This window comes from Rhipicephalus sanguineus, chromosome 3, assembly GCF_013339695.2.
Source record: "Rhipicephalus sanguineus isolate Rsan-2018 chromosome 3, BIME_Rsan_1.4, whole genome shotgun sequence".
NCBI classification, from domain to species: Eukaryota; Metazoa; Arthropoda; class Arachnida; order Ixodida; family Ixodidae; genus Rhipicephalus; species Rhipicephalus sanguineus.
Genome location: NC_051178.1, coordinates 38,327,319 through 38,346,794, shown reverse-complemented (window position 1 = coordinate 38,346,794; position 19,476 = coordinate 38,327,319). Strand labels below are relative to the sequence as shown.

General features: G+C 49.7%; 1 protein-coding gene across 1 annotated transcript; it reads right to left on the bottom strand.

Annotated features, from left to right (window-relative positions):
• Positions 1-207: 207 nt before the first annotated feature.
• Positions 208-18,396, bottom strand: LOC119385390 (uncharacterized). The gene is made up of 5 exons (XM_037652838.2): positions 18,327-18,396; positions 15,872-15,929; positions 13,648-13,735; positions 11,534-11,749; positions 208-742 (listed from the first exon to the last, which is right to left on the bottom strand). The coding sequence occupies exons 1-5, from the start codon at positions 18,394-18,396 to the stop codon at positions 347-349; spliced, it is 828 nt and encodes a 275-aa protein (XP_037508766.1). The 3' UTR covers positions 208-346.
• Positions 18,397-19,476: the final 1,080 nt, after the last annotated feature.

Below are 19,476 nucleotides of genomic sequence, written 5' to 3'. Positions count from 1 at the left end.
TCGCTATAGCACACTTCTCTGCTAACATGGCCTCTTTCTGACTCCTCTCTTTTAAATTTCTTTACCACAGCATCTACCATGAAACTCCTTATGACTTTTCATTACAACTATTAGCTCGCTGAAAGTGGGGGAGTTGGGCATTCTCTGCGTCCCTAATTACAAGGACGCACTTTATGGCTACTGAGGGGACAATTTGTTGGGCATAACGACATGTTTGGCACGAAGCAACCGGCATCGTTTTACTACACCGTAGTTTTACCGAATCTGCAACTGGACACCAAATCATTGTACACCACGCTGTATTTCACGATCGGGGCACTCTACGTCTCGAGTGGCCACAAAGCAGTCACTGCAATCCCACTTCGACGTTGAGCGTGTCCGTGGAGAGCAATCCCTCGCGCAGCATGCGCTGCTCCGAAACGAGCACTGCGAAGCTGACCACGCCGAGAGCCGGCCGTGAGAACCAATAGCGGGGCACTGCCAGCTCCGAGGACGAGAAGCTCTTGACGAGGTGGCGGTCGCCGCCTGTGCGGTCAAGCAGGCGCAGGAAGAAGTCGAACTTTTTCGAGCACTTCGCCGAGTGTAGGAGCTCGAGGCCCAACTGCAAAGCGTCACCGGCCTCCTGGACAGCAGGCACCCCAAGGCACGCCACCAGCCGGAGAACGCAGCGCACGCTGCCCTCCCGCTCGATGCCGAACGGGCGGCTGTACAGCCGTGGCTGTCCGTGGCGCCGGCTCTCCTCCTGCAGAAGAAAGCGCGACTTAGAAATGGCTCCCTATACTTTACCCGCACCTGTTGAACCTGCTACAGGATCATTTAGTTTTGCTATATCGAGCTACTAAAGGTGACATTTTTAGATCAGAGTTGTAAGTGGTAAAGCTCCTAGATATTGCGGGCGTCCGCGTTCTAACAACGCCTAGCGCCCCCTAGGTAGCAGTGGTGTACATTGAAGCATTTAGAATCATTCAAGTGGAACACCTGGCGACCTTTATAAATCGGCGGAAGAAACTGATGCATGATCGAAAGCGCCCGTACAATAAAGAAATACGAAACCAATTGTATCGGCGGGGCTTGATGTGAATCCATGCCCCAACGCTACCAAGGCGAGTGTCTTAAAAAGACCGTGAAACGATTATTGGACGTTTTGTGTGCGTTTGGGCTACAGCGTCACGAAATATTTCGCGGCAAAAATTAAACGAACGACCACCTTGTATCAAGGCAGCTACGGCTAATTATACGTTGCCCTTCTTCTCAGCACTGGCTTTTAGCCGGCGCTGGCGACGGCAGTGCACTCGACGGCCTGATATGTAGCTGCAGCAGTCGGTGTGGTTGAGATCGGCTGTGCCAGGCACCGCAACACCACTAGCAGTTCTTATTTTATTCTCCTTTACGCCGACGATCTGCAAATGCCAAGACGAGTCCCACGTACGCGGACAAACAAAAAGTATTTTAGAACGATCACCGATAAGCGTAAACTCAGGCAATGTGGTTGAGATCCTGGCGTTGATCGGATAGCGATAACCCCACGCTCAGTGCACCGACGAGCTCAAAGGACCGCGCTTGCCAGTTGCCTTACGTGTCTTACTCAATGTCACAGCTTTCTAATTAACCAATCGAAAAATTTGCAGCGCACAACGCAGATAAGGTAATTCATGGTGTCCGAGAAAAGGAACCTTGACATAAACATTGTCGCGCAGCTCACGTCAACACGGAGCACGTTCTGAAGGGGCACTGCAACACTTTGCTAAGTAATCTCCGAAGCGCTTCATTAAAGCAGTTTATTGTCTCATGAATCGACTGCCGCAAAAACAAAACTGTTGAACCCGTCAGGTATGAACGGAGTTACAGGCATTTGCGGCACGCTTTGAGCACTTTCTCTCTCCTTTCATACCAGCGACCGCGCTAAAAGCAACGCAGAGAGGGGGGTGGGGATGACAATGGGGCAAGAAGCTATGTCCGTTGATCAGCGCGCGTCATGACCTCAAGCCCTTTCTTTCAATTTTATTTCTTCGAACGCGCGGCTTAGTTTCAGTGCGATCGCAGCGAGCACGCGGGCACGTGGCAGCATCCCGCGGTTGCCGCGGTACCTACGCAGCTCACGATGCTCAAAACAGCCAATGGCAGTGGACTTTGTCTCGAATACGTATTATAGCGGAACAAAACAGGACACAGAAAGGTGCACACAGGACGACCGCAGTCGTCCTCGGTTGTCCTGTGTGCTTATTTCTGTGTTTTGTATAGTATGTATTGAAGTCAAAACTAAGTACCCCAAATTTCAGCTTTAAGTGGACTTTCCGTTTATGGCGCGATCATTTGGGTTTATGGCAACATTTGTTGAAAGAAAAGGAAGCGGTTTCTAGATGACTTTGAGAGTGAATTGTAAATTCCACGCCGCGTGCTGTGCTTTAATGTTTGGCTCAAGTGATGTTAGGAGCCTCAACTACCAATCGGCACCGTTTTCTGACCGTGCTTCGAGCCTCTTTCTTACGCTGATATGAGTAGTAGTGTTTGACCTTGCAAGGTTGCTCAGGTTCCAGATTTTCACTCGCTCCAGCCGGATGACGTGTAGCCACTCCCGGCTGACTAGAGGTGGTCCCTTGTTGTGCACGACGTAGAGCCGACAACTCGCAGAATGTTCGCCGTGCTGCACGTTAACCGAAGAGACACCCTGAGGTCGTACCATTGCTCCTGTGTAGGTACCAAGTGTTCCAGTAGTACAGCCGCTCCAGTGCAGGCAAAGGAAAAAAATCACAGCATATCCACGGAGTGAATGATGATGAGTGGGCGAAGCTGCGGAGGTTCATCGGTAAACCGTGAATCTTCCGTGAATTCTGCCCAGTACATCATCACCGACGTGAGATCGGGCGCGTTTATACTAAAGGTTCGATGAGTTATGACGACTTGCAGCTCACTTTATTTTTACATGTACACTGTGAATTTGATTGTTTAGAAAACCATTGCTTTAGAAAACATCTGGCGTCTTTCGTTAAGCAGCTGGCGTCTTTTCGTTTTGCTTTAGAAACATATGGCGTTCTTTCGTTTTGCTTTTACAAAACATCTGGCGTCTTTCGTTGGTTTATTTCATCAATCAACGGCGTTTTGAACAAAATTTTTATTGTTTAATGACGCACAGGAGAAATCTCACCAGGCACTACCTTGGAGGTAAACAATGGCTGCTAATGGGAATGAGAGACAGAAGAAGTCGGCTTTTAGCTAACACTTACACTTCTACTTCTACTAACGTTTCCTACTGGAACATGCCAATGGCTGCTAATGGGGAATGAGAGACAGAAGAATTCGGCTTTTAGTTCACGCGCACGCTGCGAATTTTTTATTGTTCAACAACGCACAGGAAAAAATCTCCCACCGGCACCACCTTGGAGGTCAAAGCGTGAGAATGGTTACGCACTACGACTACTACTACGACTACGAGGGACGAACGGGTGCCGCCTTAAGGAGCTTCGCCCCTAAAAAATCACAGCATATCCACGGAGTGAATGGTGATGAGTGGGCGAAGCTGCGGAGGTTCATCGGTAAACCGTGAATCTTCCGTGAATGCTGCCCAGTACATCATCACCGACGTGAGATCGGGCGCGTTTATACTAAAGGTTCGATGAGTTATGACGACTCGCAGCTCACTTTAATTTTACATGTACGCTGTGAATTTTCATTGTTTAGAAAACCATTGCTTTAGAAAACATCTGGCGTCTTTCGTTAAGCAGCTGGCGTCTTTTCGTTTTGCTTTAGAAACATATGGCGTTCTTTCGTTTTGCTTTTACAAAACATCTGGCGTCTTTCGTTGGTTTATTTCATGAATGAACGGCGTTTTGAACAAAATTTTTATTGTTTAATCACGCACAGGAGAAATCTCACCAGGCACTACCTTGGAGGTAAACAATGGCTGCTAATGGGAATGAGAGACAGAAGAAGTCTGCTTTTAGCTAACACTTACACTTCTACTCCTACTAACGTTTCCTACTGGAACATGCCAATGGCTGCTAATGGGGAATAAGAGACAGAAGAATTCGGCTTTTAGTTAACGCGCACGCTGCGAATTTTTTATTGTTCAACAACGCACAGGAAAAATCTCCCACCGGCACCACTTTGGAGGTCAAAGCGTAAGACTGGTTACGCACTACGACTACTACTACGACTACGAGGGACGAACGGGTGCCGCCTTAAGGAGCTTCGCCCCTAATAGCTAACAGAACTGCGTCGTTGCCATGACGGGAACAGCCGCTCCCGTGCCTAGCTCCATGTTCACCAAGACTCAGTCGATGGTCATCTGTACGGTGACAGCGTCGAACTGAGCTGCCGACAGCCCGTTTAGACTGAGGTTCGAAGCTTTCCACGACACAACCATCAGCATCTCAGGTCGGCAAGCCCACTCAGACTCACTCGGACTCAGATTGAGCCGTGAGTGTGAGTGCGGCTGAGTTATATTTTGGTGAGTCTGAGTCCAAGAGATTCCGCTTAAGAACATTTTGGTGAGTATGGGTCCGAGTGAGACCAATTGACGAAAATATTCAAGAGCCTGAGTCCGAGTGAGTCCGCTTAAAGAACATTTTGGTGATTCTGTGTCCGAGTGAGTCTGGTTGACAAAATTATTCGTGAGTCTGAGTCCGAGTGAGTCCGCTTAAGGAAAATTTTGATGAGTCTGAGTCCTTGTGAGTTCGGTTGGCGAAAATATTCGTGAGTCGGTGTCCGATTGTGGTTGAAAAAAAATTTCGTGAATCGGAGTCGGAGTGAGTCCGTTCGAGGAAAGTTTTGGTGAGTCTGTGTCTGAGTGAGTCCTAAGCGAAAAATACATTTACTGAGTGAGTCTCGGTGAGCTCAATTTATTTTGCCGACCTTATGGTAATAAATATTTTACAGTCTCCCATTAGGGCGTGCTTTGAAATCATCTAGATGTCTCGGCTTGTAATGCCCCAGAATTTATTTTGGACATCATAAAACAGTCCAATGCCCCCCCCCCCCCCTCGTCGCCGGAGCTCTTCCACTCCCATGTCTTTTAATACAATTGTGGTTAATAGACAGCAACTATATTCATTACCCGGATTTGAAGGTACGAAATCAAATGGGGCCACAAAATCCACCGATTGTGTCAGATATTTGCATTCAAAAGCATTGGCAACGTGACCAAATAGCTAGTTGTGCGCTAACACAAAGTAATCTGAAATACTGATAGCACCACACCTCCAAAATCCCATGCAATATTTACTGCGTGTTTCCAAAGCCCTCAGCTGTTCGTACCGTTTTATTGCGATAGCAGTTATATGGACACTCTCGGCGGATTTTCGCCGTCGCCGTCATGTCCCAGATATATATATGCATGTATATATATATAAAAAGGCACAAACAAAAATAAAGCAGAAGGAAAATTCGGCAGATCCCACGTGTTGTGGGAATCGGTATCATGCAAAGCATTTAGCAAGTAGTTCACCCGCCATGGTGGTCTAGTTGTTATGGTACTCGACTGCTGACCCGAAGGTCGCGGGATCGAACCCCGGCCCGGTAGCTGCATTTTCGATGGAGGCGAAAATGTTTGGGCCCCGTGAAAGAACCTCAGATGGTCGAAGCTTCCGGAGCCCTCCACTACGGCGTCGCTCATAATCATGTCGTGGCTTTGGGACGTTAAACCCCAGCAATTATTATTATTATTATTAGGGAGTAGTTCTATGCTGCAATCTTTGGCTTTGAGCCAAGCGTTACGAGGTGGACCGACATGCTATTTTAATTATTGTAGGTGCGTGCACATCATGGGCTTACCAGGCACGTCGACAACACTGGCGTTTAAAGTGTAACTTATGGTCTGACGTAACGTCAGCACTCACGTTAGAGCGCATACGTCAGTATTATCGAAACGAAGTGCATTTTATTGTACGATGATATGAATGTCATAGGTAGCTTTCGTTGGCCTATTCATCCGGGGTCGAGCGACGCTTGAATTTAGCCTGCTAAATCATAGGAATACAAATGTAATGTTTATTAAAGTGCTGCATAAGCGGAGCTAACACTGGAACCACAGACGTTAACCTGACATGACGCCTGTATCATGGGAGTGCATATGTAGGGTTTATTGCTTTGTTATAAAATTAGATAGCCAGCACCACAACCACAATCGACGTTGCGACATTACGCCGGCATAGTGTGTTTTTCCAATGCAGTTTAATGACGTGGCGTGGCTCTGTGGCAGCATACCTGACTGCCACGCAGAATGCTTGGGTTCGATCCCTGCTGGGATCTCGATATTTAATCTTTGCATTCATCGGGTCAGAGCTGCCGATGTCGGTTTGTCTTAACGCTGTCGAATTTAATTACCAATGTCTCTTACTGGGTAGATATAAACAGTCAATCACCTGTAGCGCATACTCGTACACCGCGGCCCATGGTAAACAGGTATGTGCCACAGGTGTCTGCAGGAAAAGGTTTGACGACGTACGCGACAGCATTTTCACGTTATTATTGCGATAGCAATTCTATGGACACTCTCGGCTGATTTGTGCCGTCGCCGTCATGCCCCGGATATGTATATGTATGTATATATATATATAAAAAAGCACAAAGAAAAATAAAGCAGCAGAAAAAATTCCGGAGCACTCTACCGGGGATTCGAACCATCGACACCTCGCTCTCTAGCCCGCCGCATTATACAGCTCAACCATGCCCCATGCATGGTTGAGCTGTCAAACGGCGAGCTACATATATATACACCATTTACCGCTGCTGGTAAGCAAATTTCGGAGGAGCTTGAGCGTGTTTTCTATCGGGCAGCGCTTCTAATTTTCTTTCAATTTGAAAACTGCCCTTGAGATGCGCACGACAAAGTGGCCCTTTTCTGTACCCACTCGTGATGTGGAAGGAGAAAAAACAAAGAACACCGGGCACACCTAAAGTCTCTGAAAAATATAAAGTAGCGCCAACTGCGTGGCTTCGCCTCTGCCTCCTCTCCAAGCAGCTGCAGCAGCGCCTCTAGTGTGTCCTCCGGGAAACTTCGAATTTTACCTGCTGTAGTGAAAACACCTTCTTTCTGCTGTTGTAGCAGTGGTTGCTGCACTGGCACAACATGTCGGCATCCCGAAGCATCCCGAAGCATCCAGAACCACCGTACGAACTTAATCAAGCGCGGTCGACCACGCACCGTGCACCGATCACGTAAACAACCGAAACGAGGAAGAACAAGATGGCGTTTGCACGAGCTTCTTAAAAACTAGTGCGCCACTCCTAAAAACTAGCGATTTCTTAGCGCCGCCGAGCTTTCAGTGGTGCTGTCGTCAGGAGCGAGCACTTTGGCGTACTAAAACATTATGTACCGCACAATTATGTGCTGTCGGACACTATGAAAAGACGCCACTTGCTTCTGTGCACATTACGTTGTCGTATTTATCGCTATTAGGAGCTGGCTCGCCAGGTTCTTAGGCTGGGGCGAAGTCCCGCGCCGTATCCTGCATCCATCCATTCAAAGCGTCGTGGAACGCGAAGAGGAACGCTACGCGCGTCGTGTCTTCCATCTAGCCTGGCCGTTAATTCTCACAGGGCTAGCGGGGAACGCGGTCGACAGGCGCGCGAGCGTCGGAGAGCTATTTTTAGGGCCACTTTGTCGTGCGCGTCTCGAGGGCATTTTTCAAATTGAAAGAACATTAGGAGCGTTGAGTCTGCAAGTGTCGACAATGAAGAATCAGACACTCTTAGATATTTCTTGTATATATATACATCATCAATGTGTATAAAAATTGTAAATTGTGTACATACTTCATCAAAATTGTAAATTAATAAAACATTGTGTATATATGTATATATAACAACGTGGGTCACGTCTTCATATGATGGTAGAGCACTTGTACGGAAGATTCACGGGTTTTCCCTATCTTGTCCGAGCCAGCTCCTCAATTATTATTTACTTCGTGGATATGGCGTGATTTCTTTCGTACTCCTTATTTCGCGAACTTTTCCCACTGCGTCACTTGGAACTACAGCGCCCTCGGGAGCTCTAGCGGAATAATTGCACTAGCCTCTCCTTCCGGCGAAGAGACATGCTCTGCAAGCTTCGCACGTCAACTACCTTTAACTGCAATCTACAAAGCGCACGGGAGAGGGAGCGCCTGTGCACTGCCACGAGTGGCGCTACTTTAGTTATTTTTCAGGGACTTTAGGCACACCTTGCATCAGACGCCCCCGTGCGGCAAGAAACGCAGGGCGTCACTCCATGCGCCGCAGTTTAAAAGAAAAAGAAATATCTTAGAGCACCTGATTCTCCATTGTCGACACTTGCAGCGCGTTGCTCAAGCACAAAGACGTAACAACTGTGACAGGCGCTGCAAGTATCGAATTTCTTCTCTTTCTTTGTGTGACATTACAATTTCTTGCTATCGCATTCATTGCTTCGCCCTTGCGGCGAAACTGTGACTTTTTAATGTCTTGACGAGACAGTCATATTCGCCAAACCCTCTTACCCTCCCATGTAAATTTTGGTGTAAACCAAGTTCAGGAGGCGATCACGAGAGCACCCAGACGTAAGCGGCTAGATATATAGATAGACAAATATGTAGATAGAAACGCTCAAATTGCCTAAGCTTCGCTAGAAATGTCTCGCATATTAAAATTCTGAAGTACCCCACCGGCGATGCGACCCAGCGACCCACGCTTAACCACACGCTATGCATGCGCCGACGGTAAAACGGCGAGCTATTTAACAGAGACTTTGTCTGGGCAAGTTGGTGCGACATTGCAAAATATAACAGCACGAGGGACGGGACTGGAGACACAAAAACACAGCACTCGTCCTGTGGTTTTCGTGTCTTCAGTCCCGTCCCTCGAGCTATTTAAGTTCACAATTCACCGCTGGTGGTACGCAGACCTCGGAGGAGCTTGAGCGTGTTTTCTATCACGCAACGCTCCTACATTTCCTTTCAATTTGAAAACTGCCCTTGAGACGCGCACGACAAAGTGGTCCCTTTCTGTACCCACTCGTGATGTGGAACGAAAAGAAAGGACTGTGTTCCTAAATTCGACACTTCATTCGAGACTTCGCGACTATCATATCGACGCTGACGAAGCTCCTCGGAAGTAATGGGCCCCTCAATTCGTGGTCGTCAGAGTGCGACGATGCTTTCGCAAAGCTCCGTCGTCTGTTGATGCCACCTCCCATATTGCGCCACTACGACCCTATGGCCCCGGCAGAGGTAGACACAGACGCCAGCTGTGTTGGCCTTGGCGCTGTTCTTGCGCAGCGCAAACCGGGCTTCCCTGCATATGTCGTGGCATATGCAAGTCGTACGCTTACTAAAACCGAGACCATTTACACCGTCATAAAAAAAAGTATGCCTAGCGATCATCTGGACCCTCACCAAGTTCCGACCTTATTTGTATGGTTGCCCATTTGATGTCGTAACCAGGGGCGTAGCCAGGGGGGGTTGGGGGGTTCAACCCCCCTCGACATTTTTCAGTTTTGCTTGCGTATATATACACGCACACATACAAGCGCACGCATCACCATACATAAAGTATGGTTGAACCCCTCCCCCCACCCCGAACAAAATTTCTGGCTACGCCCCTGGTTGTCACCCAACATCATGTACTATGCTGATTGCCGTCACTGAAGGATCCCGCAGGCCGTTTCGCCCGCGGGGCACTTCGCCTGCAAGACTACGACATCCGCGTACTGTACCGCCACGGACGCCAGCATGCTGACGCCGACGCCCTCTCGCGCTCCCACTTGCCTGACGACAATGCCCACTGCTCAATGTATTACCTTACCCTTCTTCCATCGACATTGACACCATCGCTACTTAAGAGTGCAAGGTTCAATGGATAGCCTCGCTGAGAGACTTGCTCACTGATCCATCGGCAGCACCGACCACTTGCGCGTTGCGTCGCCAAGCCCAGCATTTTGCCATTTGCGACGACCTTTTTCACCGACGCAATTACAAAGCCGATGGCCGCCAGTGGCTACTCGTAATACCCCGCAGTTTCCGTTCTCACATATGCGAGTCGTTCCACGCTGATCCGCAGTGTGCGCACTCTGGTGTATTGAAAACTTACCACCGCATTCGATAACGGTACTTTTGGCGAGGGATGTACCGCTACGTGCGGATGTGCCGCTATGTACGGCTCGTTCGCTCCTGCCTCGGTTGTCAACGCCGAAAAACTTCAACGAATTTGTCGCCAGAAGGTCTGCAACCTTTACCTTGCCTTGACCGGCGGTTTGGGCGCGTCGCTACCGATTTGCATGGGCCACTTCCTCTGACGTCGCCTGGTCACCGCTGGGCCATCGTCGCTGTGGACCATCTCACACGATACGCCGAAACTGCCTCCCTCCCAGCGGCTACAGCGCGCGATGTTGACTCCTTCCTGCTCCACCGATTCATGGTGCGTCGCGGTCCATCCCAGGAGATGCTCAGCGATCGAGGCCGTGTCTTCTTGTCGGAAGTCATCGAAGCCATTTTCACAGTGTACCACGTTGTTCACCGCAAGACCATTGCTTACCACCCGCAGACATATGGCCTCACCGAATGCTTTAACCGCACGCTCGGCGACATGCTCTCCATGTACGTCGCCGCCGACCACACAAATTGGGATGCCATTCCGCCCTTCGTCACCTACGTCTACAATACTGCCCCTGAGAGCGCTACTGGTTTTTCAGTCTTCCTGTTTTGTACGACAGGCACCCGTCGCACGCAATCGACACAATCCTTCCATACAAGCCGGATCGATCTGAGTTTGCGCCTATTTCTGCCACAGCCAGACTTGCTGAAAAGTGTCAAGAGCGTGTCAAGGCCTTTACTCCGCATGAACAAGAGTGGCATAAAAGCAATCGGGCTGATACGACCACATCTGCGCCCACTTTCCTTACAGGAGCGCTCGAATGGCCGAGGGTCCCTACCACTGCAACTGATCTCTCATCAAAACAACAGCCCAAAACGAAGGCACCTACGCTGTCAATGTGGCTTTTTGGGCTAGTTGGTTAAATGCATCAAAAGTTGCCTTAGCGCTATCACACAGGGACGATGTCCCGTTTTGTCTTCTTCGTCCCTGTCAGCTGGCGCTATGGTACCTTTTGACCCTACCCTGTCCTCGAGCACACATCTACGTTTAACTACCTGATCGAACCCATCGAACTATCTGTGGATATGCGCCGTAGACGCCGCTCATATTGACCAGCTGTTACGTCGCCGGGTGTTAGGTCACCCGGGGTAATTGTAGCGAAGCGTTGGAACTCTGTAATGGGTTGCCCTCTCCAGCGCCTTCTAGTGGGTCATCTTCGGTTTCTTTCTTAAACAAGACCGATAGAGTTGGGAGTCCATGCTATGCCTCGACTGTCGCCATTGCGCATTACCGCCGAATGCCGTCAAGTAAGCACCTATACAATACATCCATGTGTCTATCAAATTGTTTGCCTCAACTTATCGCAAAATCAAAATACCTAAACAGCTGAGCTCAGCATTAGCATTAGGCTGTATCGTAATTGTCGGTGAATTTTTTCACGTGTGCACAAAACGTAACAAGGCACCACCAATGGTTTCTGTGACTTCACCTTCAGTCTCTGGTACCCCGACAGCGTCCAGCGGAAAGGTGCGTCCCTGGAGCTCCTCAGCAGCGGCAGCTCCTGTAAAGGGCAGTGCTGCGTAGGTGACCAAGGCTCCGCCTCATCCAGAAGCCTTTGGCGGCCATCTGCAGCCTGCTGTGCCTTTTGGAGGTCTTGGAGTCGGTGGCTTAGCTCTTCCTGCAGACGAGCCTCCAGCACTGCCTCCTACGATTAGAAGGGAATGTTTAACTTCGATATGCCATATTCGGTCATTGTTTCTAATGTCTGTCTATATGATTAGCATACGGACAGGTAAACCTAGGCAGTGGCGTGGCAACTACTTCACGAGTAAGGGGCAACACTGCTCACAAAATATATGCATGTATTTAAATGCGAAGCATTTAGTAGCGAACAAAGGGCACATTGACTGTTTCTATGTACATATCTAGTTAACCGCCTACGTCTTGGCGCTCTTATGGTCGTCTCCTTAGCTTGCTCCATGCCAAAATTGGCTAGGAGGACGTGAATATATGAAGAGCACGATTAGGAGGTCACGACATGAAGAATGTGACTTCCCTGTGGCGCATGTCACGAACTACTTTGCACAAGTCACGTGCGACACATAACCGCATGACCCAGCCCATATGTGTTCGGATATGCGCCACAGGTGACTAAATATAAATCAACCGAGACTGAAAATCTTAACCCGACAGTGTGAAAAAAGCCTAGTCACAGAAAATGCAGTACCTGTGTTGGCGGTGTTGTCGATGGGTTAAGTATCCCAATGAAAGCAAATAATACAAACCACAGCTCGAGGCGACGTCTAACTCAGGCGTGCTGCATGGCAGCCAATTATTCTACCACAGTGCCACGCCAGTGCTTCAAACTGTTGCGGAAAAATACCATACACAAGCCTCATGTAAGGACAACGCCGATTGGGGTTACTGTACCGGCTGTCTGCGTTTACATCAATGCAAGAAACATCGCATATCTGACTCCTCAAGCGACAGTCAAAGGTAGCGCCAATACGCCTCCGACTGCTGTGTACAATATGCCTGTCATGATGTGCGCGGTAGTCCCATCTGGTGCACGGCGTTGGTGTTTTGTGATGTGCGGTGCGCCGACGAAGACGACGACGAGACATGAAAAAGGCGGAATCGTGTCGTCCAAGTCAAGCCAAGCCGTGTGGAAGAGAGAGAAGTGGAAGAAGACGAGGAGAGCTTCGGGAACAAAAACCGAACGAAGCAGTCGCAGGGTGAAGCGCTCGTCGGGTCCTGGTCCCGAAGCCTACTCCTGTGCCTGGTGACCGCTCGAGCCTGGCTCCCGTCTACCAGGCGCTCCAGCAGCCGGCGCCGGTCCGTTGTTCTCGGACCCGGGCGTACTCCAGACCTGGGCCTACTACTGGCTGTCCGGGACGTCTTTGCCACATCGCCTTTGCCGCACGCTCCGCTCCGACCATGCTTGTGTCATCGCTGCTGTCGGCGTAAGATGCAGCACAACTCATCGACTGATCCGCCCTCGACCGTCACACGGTGAAGAGTTCACACAAATCTTGTGTAGTGCAGTGGGGGACTACGCTGAGGGTCAGACCTTGAGTCCTTCAAGAACGTGTGTCGTGCTAGTAGCTATAGGGCAGTTGTTCGCTGTTGCATTGTAACGCGCCAAGCTTCATGATAATTTTGTGGCGTTAAAGACTTATAACGTCAAGCTGCAAATGTCTTCGTCCGTCTCGGCAACAATTCTTTAAGTTGCCGTGATTACCCGAACCTTATCCCTCACAATTGGCGTCCGCGACAGGACGAAGCCGTTTTCACTGAGTTAAAACCTTTGTAGTGAAGATGAGTGAGCAAGAGCTTATAACGCTAGGGGAACGCATGGGGCATCAAGGACCTGAGCTAAAGACGTGGGTAGACGCGCGGTTAGAGCGGGCTCATGAGGAATCTGTGCAAGCGCGTGAAGAGCGTTCCGCAGAAAGGCAGGCGGCCAACGAACGTTTGGAGATAGAAGAGAGAACGCTTCAACTGCGAATTAGACTAGCTGAGGTCGAAGGCAGCCGAGAGCCAGCAGCGCGGGACCGAGAACCTAAGAGAAGTCAAAGCCGCCCGTGCTTGATCAATCCTCACAACCTGATTCCAGTGTTTGACGAGAGGCGTGACGATGTCGATGCGTATCTCAAGAGGTTCAAGCGCGTGGCTGTTGGTCAAGAGTGGCCTGAGGAGAAGTGGGCTACAGCGCTTAGTTTATGCCTCAGTGGGGAAGCGTTGAAAGTCTTCGGTCGTCTGTCGCCGGAAGACTGGATGGATTACCAGAGTACGAAAATGGCCTTGCTCCAGAGGTTTCGTTTCACAGCCGAAGGCTATCGCGAAAAGTTTCGGCAAAGCAAGCCGGAAGACCGCGAAACTGCTAAACAGTACGCCACGAGATTACAGAGCTTCTTCGATAGATGGCTGGAAATGTCGAAAACGGACAAGGACTTTGCATCCGTGCGCAACCTTATTGTAGCTGAGCAGTTCCCGACTGTCGCGATCGCCTGGCACTTTTCCTAAGGGAGAAGAAATGCAATATAGTAGAAAAGATGGCAGAAGCGGCTGATACCTTCTTGGAGGCCCAGCGGCAAACAAACTTGTTGGTCTTTCGTAACAAGTCCGGAAACATTACCAAGGAGCAAGATGAATGTACATATACCCAGCCTCCTCTTAGATGTTTCGTCTGTGATCGACCTGGGCACCGAGCATCTGATTGCCGCACGAAACCCCAACGAGTCTTCTGTGGGCCCTGTCGGAAGCCCGGCCATGATGCAAGAGCATGCCCAAGCAACGGTGGGTCAAAGAAGACGACATCTTGCATCGTGTCTACTGACCAGAAGTCCGAGGCGCCCGGATGTGCCGATGATTCGTCACAAGATGAATACGTTGCCAGTGCACTCCGAACACGCACCGCAACAGCTACGCGAAACTTGCCGGTGTTACAGGGAGAAGTGTTTGGACATACTGTATCTGTCTTGAGAGATACTGGAAGCAACACCCTGGTCGTGCGCCGTTCCCTTATTCCCAATGAAGCGTTGACGGGTACTACCGCCACTATTTTATTGGCTGATGGTAGTTGCATCGAGGTACCGGAAGCAGAAGTACGGAGTCTATCGCCCTATTTCACCGGAAATGCGATAGTCAAATGCATGACGTCACCACTTTACGATGTCATCGTAGGAAATGTTCTCGGCGCCCGTGACGCTAATGACCCCGATTCAACGTGGAAGGAGTCGGCGAGCCAGAATTCGGCGACTAATCAGGCATTCAAGTCGGAAAGAAACCCAAGGATGGATGCGGGACGAATAGCACAATCATGGTTGGTGTTTCAAGCAAAGGACATCGCCGGAAGCCCACGACTGCTAAATTTGGAAACTTAGAGGTGACACAGGAGTCCTTTCGCCAAAAACAAGAGGAAGACCGGTCGCTGGATGTTTGTAGGGCGAAAGTCGACACCAGCAGAAGCCTTTGTCAGGCCACATGGCCTTTAGCTTCTGCTTCCTTTCTGTTGTAAACAGAAGAAATAAAGTCAATTCAATTAAAAAAAATCATCCGCGGCAAAGGAGCCATATACCACTCATTTATGTTTGAGAAAGAAATCTTGTACCGCGTTTACCACTTGGCTCTAGGTAAATCATTTCAACAAGCGGTGGTTCCAAAGGCGTTGCGTGTCCAAGTGTTGAACTTGGCACATGAATCCCCGATATCTGGTCGCCAGGGTATCAAGAAGACGAAGGACGGAGTTTTGGAGTCGTTTTATTGGCCCGGTGTACAGGAGGAGGTCCGAAGGTTCGTTAAATCATGCGACGCATGCCAAAGGACATATCCCAAAGGCAAAGTAGGCAAAGCGCCTCTTGGACGAATGCCTTTGATTGGCATGCCATTCGAACGTGTGACCGTTGATATCATTGGACCTCTTACGCCGATTTCAAAGAAGGGCAATCGATACATTCTTACCCTAGTGCATTTCGCCACTCGGTACCCGGACGCGGTGGCTTTGCCCGCAATTGATTCGGCCAGAGTAGCAGATGGGCTACTGGAAATGTTTCCCGTATAGGCTTCCCACGGGAGATTCTCTGTGAGCAAGCATCCTGCTTCACGTCAGGCCTGATGGAGGAAGTGAATGCTCTGCTTGCCATTCGACATTTGAGCTCGACGCATTACCACCCTATATGCAATGGCTTGGTCGAAAAGTTCAACGGCACTTTGAAAGAGATGTTGCGCAAGTTGTGCCAAGAGAAGCCGAAGTCATGGGACCGATTCCTTGTGCCTCTGTTATTCGCCTATCGAGAAGTACCTCAAACCAGCATGGGCTTCTCACCTTTTGAACTGATATACGGCCGGCACGTCCGAGGACCCCTGGATATTCTTAAGGAACTCTGGACAGAAGACCTAGAGGAAGATATCAAGACTACCTACGGATATGTGCTTGATCTGAGAGAACGTCTTGAACACACCTTGAAGCTGGCTCAAGAGAATCTTTCCCGAGCTCAAAACTCGCAGAAGAAGTATTATGACCGAACCTCCAAAACACGACAGCTCAAAGTTGGTGACCGGGCTCTTAGATTGCTCCCAACCAGGGAAAACAAGCTTCTTATGCACTGGAAGGGGCCATTTCCGGTTACAGGAAAAAAGAGTGACCACGACTACTGGTTGGACTTTGGACACGCCACGAAACTGTTTCACATAAACATGCTCAAGCGTTACGAAGAACGTCAATCAGAAGTCACTAGTCAGGCTTCATCGTTCGTCGTAGTCGAAGAAGGAGAATCAGATTCACCCCCCCCCTACATTTAAAGTAAATGAGGGAAAAGGTATTGAGTCGGTCACACTCGGAAGTAATTTAGACGAAGCACAACGCGCTGATATGTGCAATCTCTTGGACGAATTCCGAGACATATTTTCTGAAGTTCCTGGGAAGACGAACCTCCTAGAGTGTCGGCTAGAGCTTACTTGTCAAAATGTACTTTTGGGCTAGTTGGTTCATAATCGTAGTAGAACAGCGCCGGCGAAAACAACAGACCAGACGAGGACCAGATGTGTTACGTGTCCTTCTCCTCGTCTGGTCTGTTGTTTTCGCCGGCGCTGTTCTACTACGATAGAGCTTACTACAACGAAACCAATCAGCACGTCACAGTATCCGCTGCCGTTTGCGATGAAGGAAATAGTAGAGAAGGAGGTTCAAGATATGCTGAAGTTGGGAGTTATCGAACGATCCCACTCGCCGTATAACTCACCCTTGGTCTTTGTTAAGAAACCAGACAACAGCTTTCGCGCGTGCATTGACTTCCGCCGCATTATTGATGTTCTGGTGTCCGATGCAGAACCCATACCCAGAACTGACATTATGTTTGCTGAAGTCGGCACGAAGTCGGTTTTCTCAAAGTTAGATCTTACAAAGGGCTATTGGCAAGTACCCTTAGAGGAAAGTTCTCGTCCGAAAACAGCTTTTTCAACACAATCTGGACACTACCACTTTCTCTATATGCCTTTTGGAATTAAGACAGCCTCGGCAATTATCACACGATTGATGAGGACACTACTGCACGGCATTCCAAGCACAGTGCATTACATAGACGATGTTCTGATTGCCACAGCTACGTGGGAGGAGCATCTAGTGACATTGAAACAGTTGTTTCAGAGGATCCGAGAAGCAGGCCTACGGATCAAACCTCAAAAATGTGAGATCGGAATGGCTTCCGTCATCTTCCTTGGGCATCAACTCGGAGATGGTACAATCCGCCCAGTAGAGAGCACGATAGCGAAGATCGCTAAAGCCCCAAGTCCGGAAACGAAGAAGCAGCTTCGCTCTTTTCTCGGCTTGGCGGGATATTACCGAGACCTCATACCTCATTATGCCGCGAAAGCGAAACCACTCACTGAAATTACAAGAAAGATGGAAACGAACAAGTTAGCGTGGAATACCGAGAGAGAAGAGGCATTTGAAACCCTCAAACAGGCTCTGGCATCTGTACCAGTAGTCAAGGCAGCTGACATAAAGAAACCCTTCGTATTACGTACAGATGCCTCTGATAGGTGTATAGGCGCTGTACTTATGCAGTAACACGAGGGTCTTCTTCACCCGGTGTCGTATGCCAGCCGCCAACTTATGCCCCGGGAAGAGAGATACTCTGCAATTGAAAGAGAGTGTTTAGCGTTAGTTTGGGCGATGGCCAAGTTTCATATCTTCCTTTATGGAACCTCGTTCGTCGTTCAGACTGATCATCAACCGCTACGATACCTCTCTCAAGCCAAGCATTTGAACAGCAGGGTCTTACGCTAGAGTCTCGCATTGCAAGAGTACACCTTTCGTGTTGAGCATATCAAAGGATCAGAGAACGTGGGTGCTGATTGTATGAGCAGGCTACAGGTGTAGGTGCTAGCTCTACAACATTAATGTAATTAAGTACCATGTGCCTAGGGACTCCCACAGACAGACTATTGTCTTGGTGCAACAGTTCTGTACATTTGTTTGTCGTACGTCTTGTCTCCCGCGCACTTTGGACAGTTTTTTTTTTAAACTTTCGAAAGGGGGGGCTTTTGTCATGATGTGCGCGGTAGTCCCATCTGGTGCACGGCGTTGGTGTTTTGTGATGTGCGGTGCGCCGACGAAGACGACGACGAGACGTGGAAAAGGCGGAATCGTGTCGTCCAAGTCAAGCCAAGCCGTGTGGAAGAAAGAGAAGTGGAAGAAGACGAGGAGAGCTTCGGGAACAAAAACCGAACGAAGCAGTCGCAGGGTGAAGCGCTCGTCGGGTCCTGGTCCCGAAGCCTACCCCTGTGCCTGGTGACCGCTCGAGCCTGGCTCCCGTCTACCAGGCGCTCCAGCAGCCGGCGCCGGTCCATTGTTCTCGGACCCGGGCGTACTCCAGACCTGGGCCTACTACTGGCTGTCCGGGACGTCTTTGCCACATCGGCTTTGCCGCACGCTCCGCTCCGACCATGCCTCTGTCATTGCTGCTGTCGGCGTAAGATGCAGCACAACTCATCGACTGATCCGCCCTCGACCGTCAAACGGTGAAGTGTTCACACAAATCTTGTGTAGTGCAGTGGGGGACTACGCTGAGGGTCAGACCTTGAGTCCTTCAAGAACGTGTGTCGTGCTAGTAGCTGTAGGGCAGTTCTTCACTGTTGCATTGTAACGCGCCAAGCTTCATCATCATTTTGTGGCATTAAAGCCTTATAGCGTCAAGCTGCAAATGTCTTCGTCCGTCCCGGCAACAATTCTTTAAGTTGCCGTGATTACCCGAACCTTATCCCTCACAATGCCCTTCATCGCTCATGTACCTAAATGACCTGCCTGCTGCTGTAACGTGAGTGCCGTCGTTTCGACGGACTGCGAGTCAGACTGCGAGCTACCCTTTACACGCCAGTGTTCTCGGCGTGCCTGTTCAGCACACGATATGTGCACAACTACTCAATTCACACAATGACGTCGAAACACCTCGCAATGCTCGGCTGAAACTCGAATAGCCCAGCATGGGCTGCTGCTGCCTGACTGCCTCACATGAACTTCATTCTTACATTGTGTGGCTTCTGCAGCATTTTTTAGCCCTCAACACGTCGCCCGCGCGCGCTTATCTCGTGGTGCGGGCGGTTTGTTCGTCTTGTGCTTTCACCGGAAAGCTTGCGTTGAAGCTACAGAGCGCACGAACGTCACTTCGCGCGCTGCAGCGGCCGCGTTTGCGAAAGGAGCACGCTGCCCAAGCATAAAGAAGCCACAACTGCGACAATTATATAGTTTCCGCTCGTCCTGTGTATACCTGTGCGTTCGTTTCGTGCGTCCTTCTTTGTGTTTGAGCAGCGCGTTTGAAGTGTCGAGCTGTGAGAGTTGTTAGTTCATGGTCCTCTTGTGTGTTTTTTTTCGTGCGTTTTTTGTGCTTGTGCAGCGCGGTGCGAGTTTCGAGCTTCTTGCCGTTCTTCGCG

What these genes read in the sequence shown, in the direction of transcription:
- LOC119385390 (XM_037652838.2), bottom strand. Translation starts at nt 18,396, where the DNA reads ATGGACCGGCGCCGGCTGCTGGAGCGCCTGGTAGACGGGAGCCAGGCT. An exon ending in GCCGTATATCAGTTCAAAAG is followed by an intron (nt 13,736 to 15,871) that starts GTGAGAAGCCCA and finishes ACTTCTCCTCAG; the next exon opens with GCCACTCTTGACCAACAGCC. An exon ending in CGGGGTACCAGAGACTGAAG is followed by an intron (nt 743 to 11,533) that starts GTGAAGTCACAG and finishes TTTCTTCTGCAG; the next exon opens with GAGGAGAGCCGGCGCCACGG.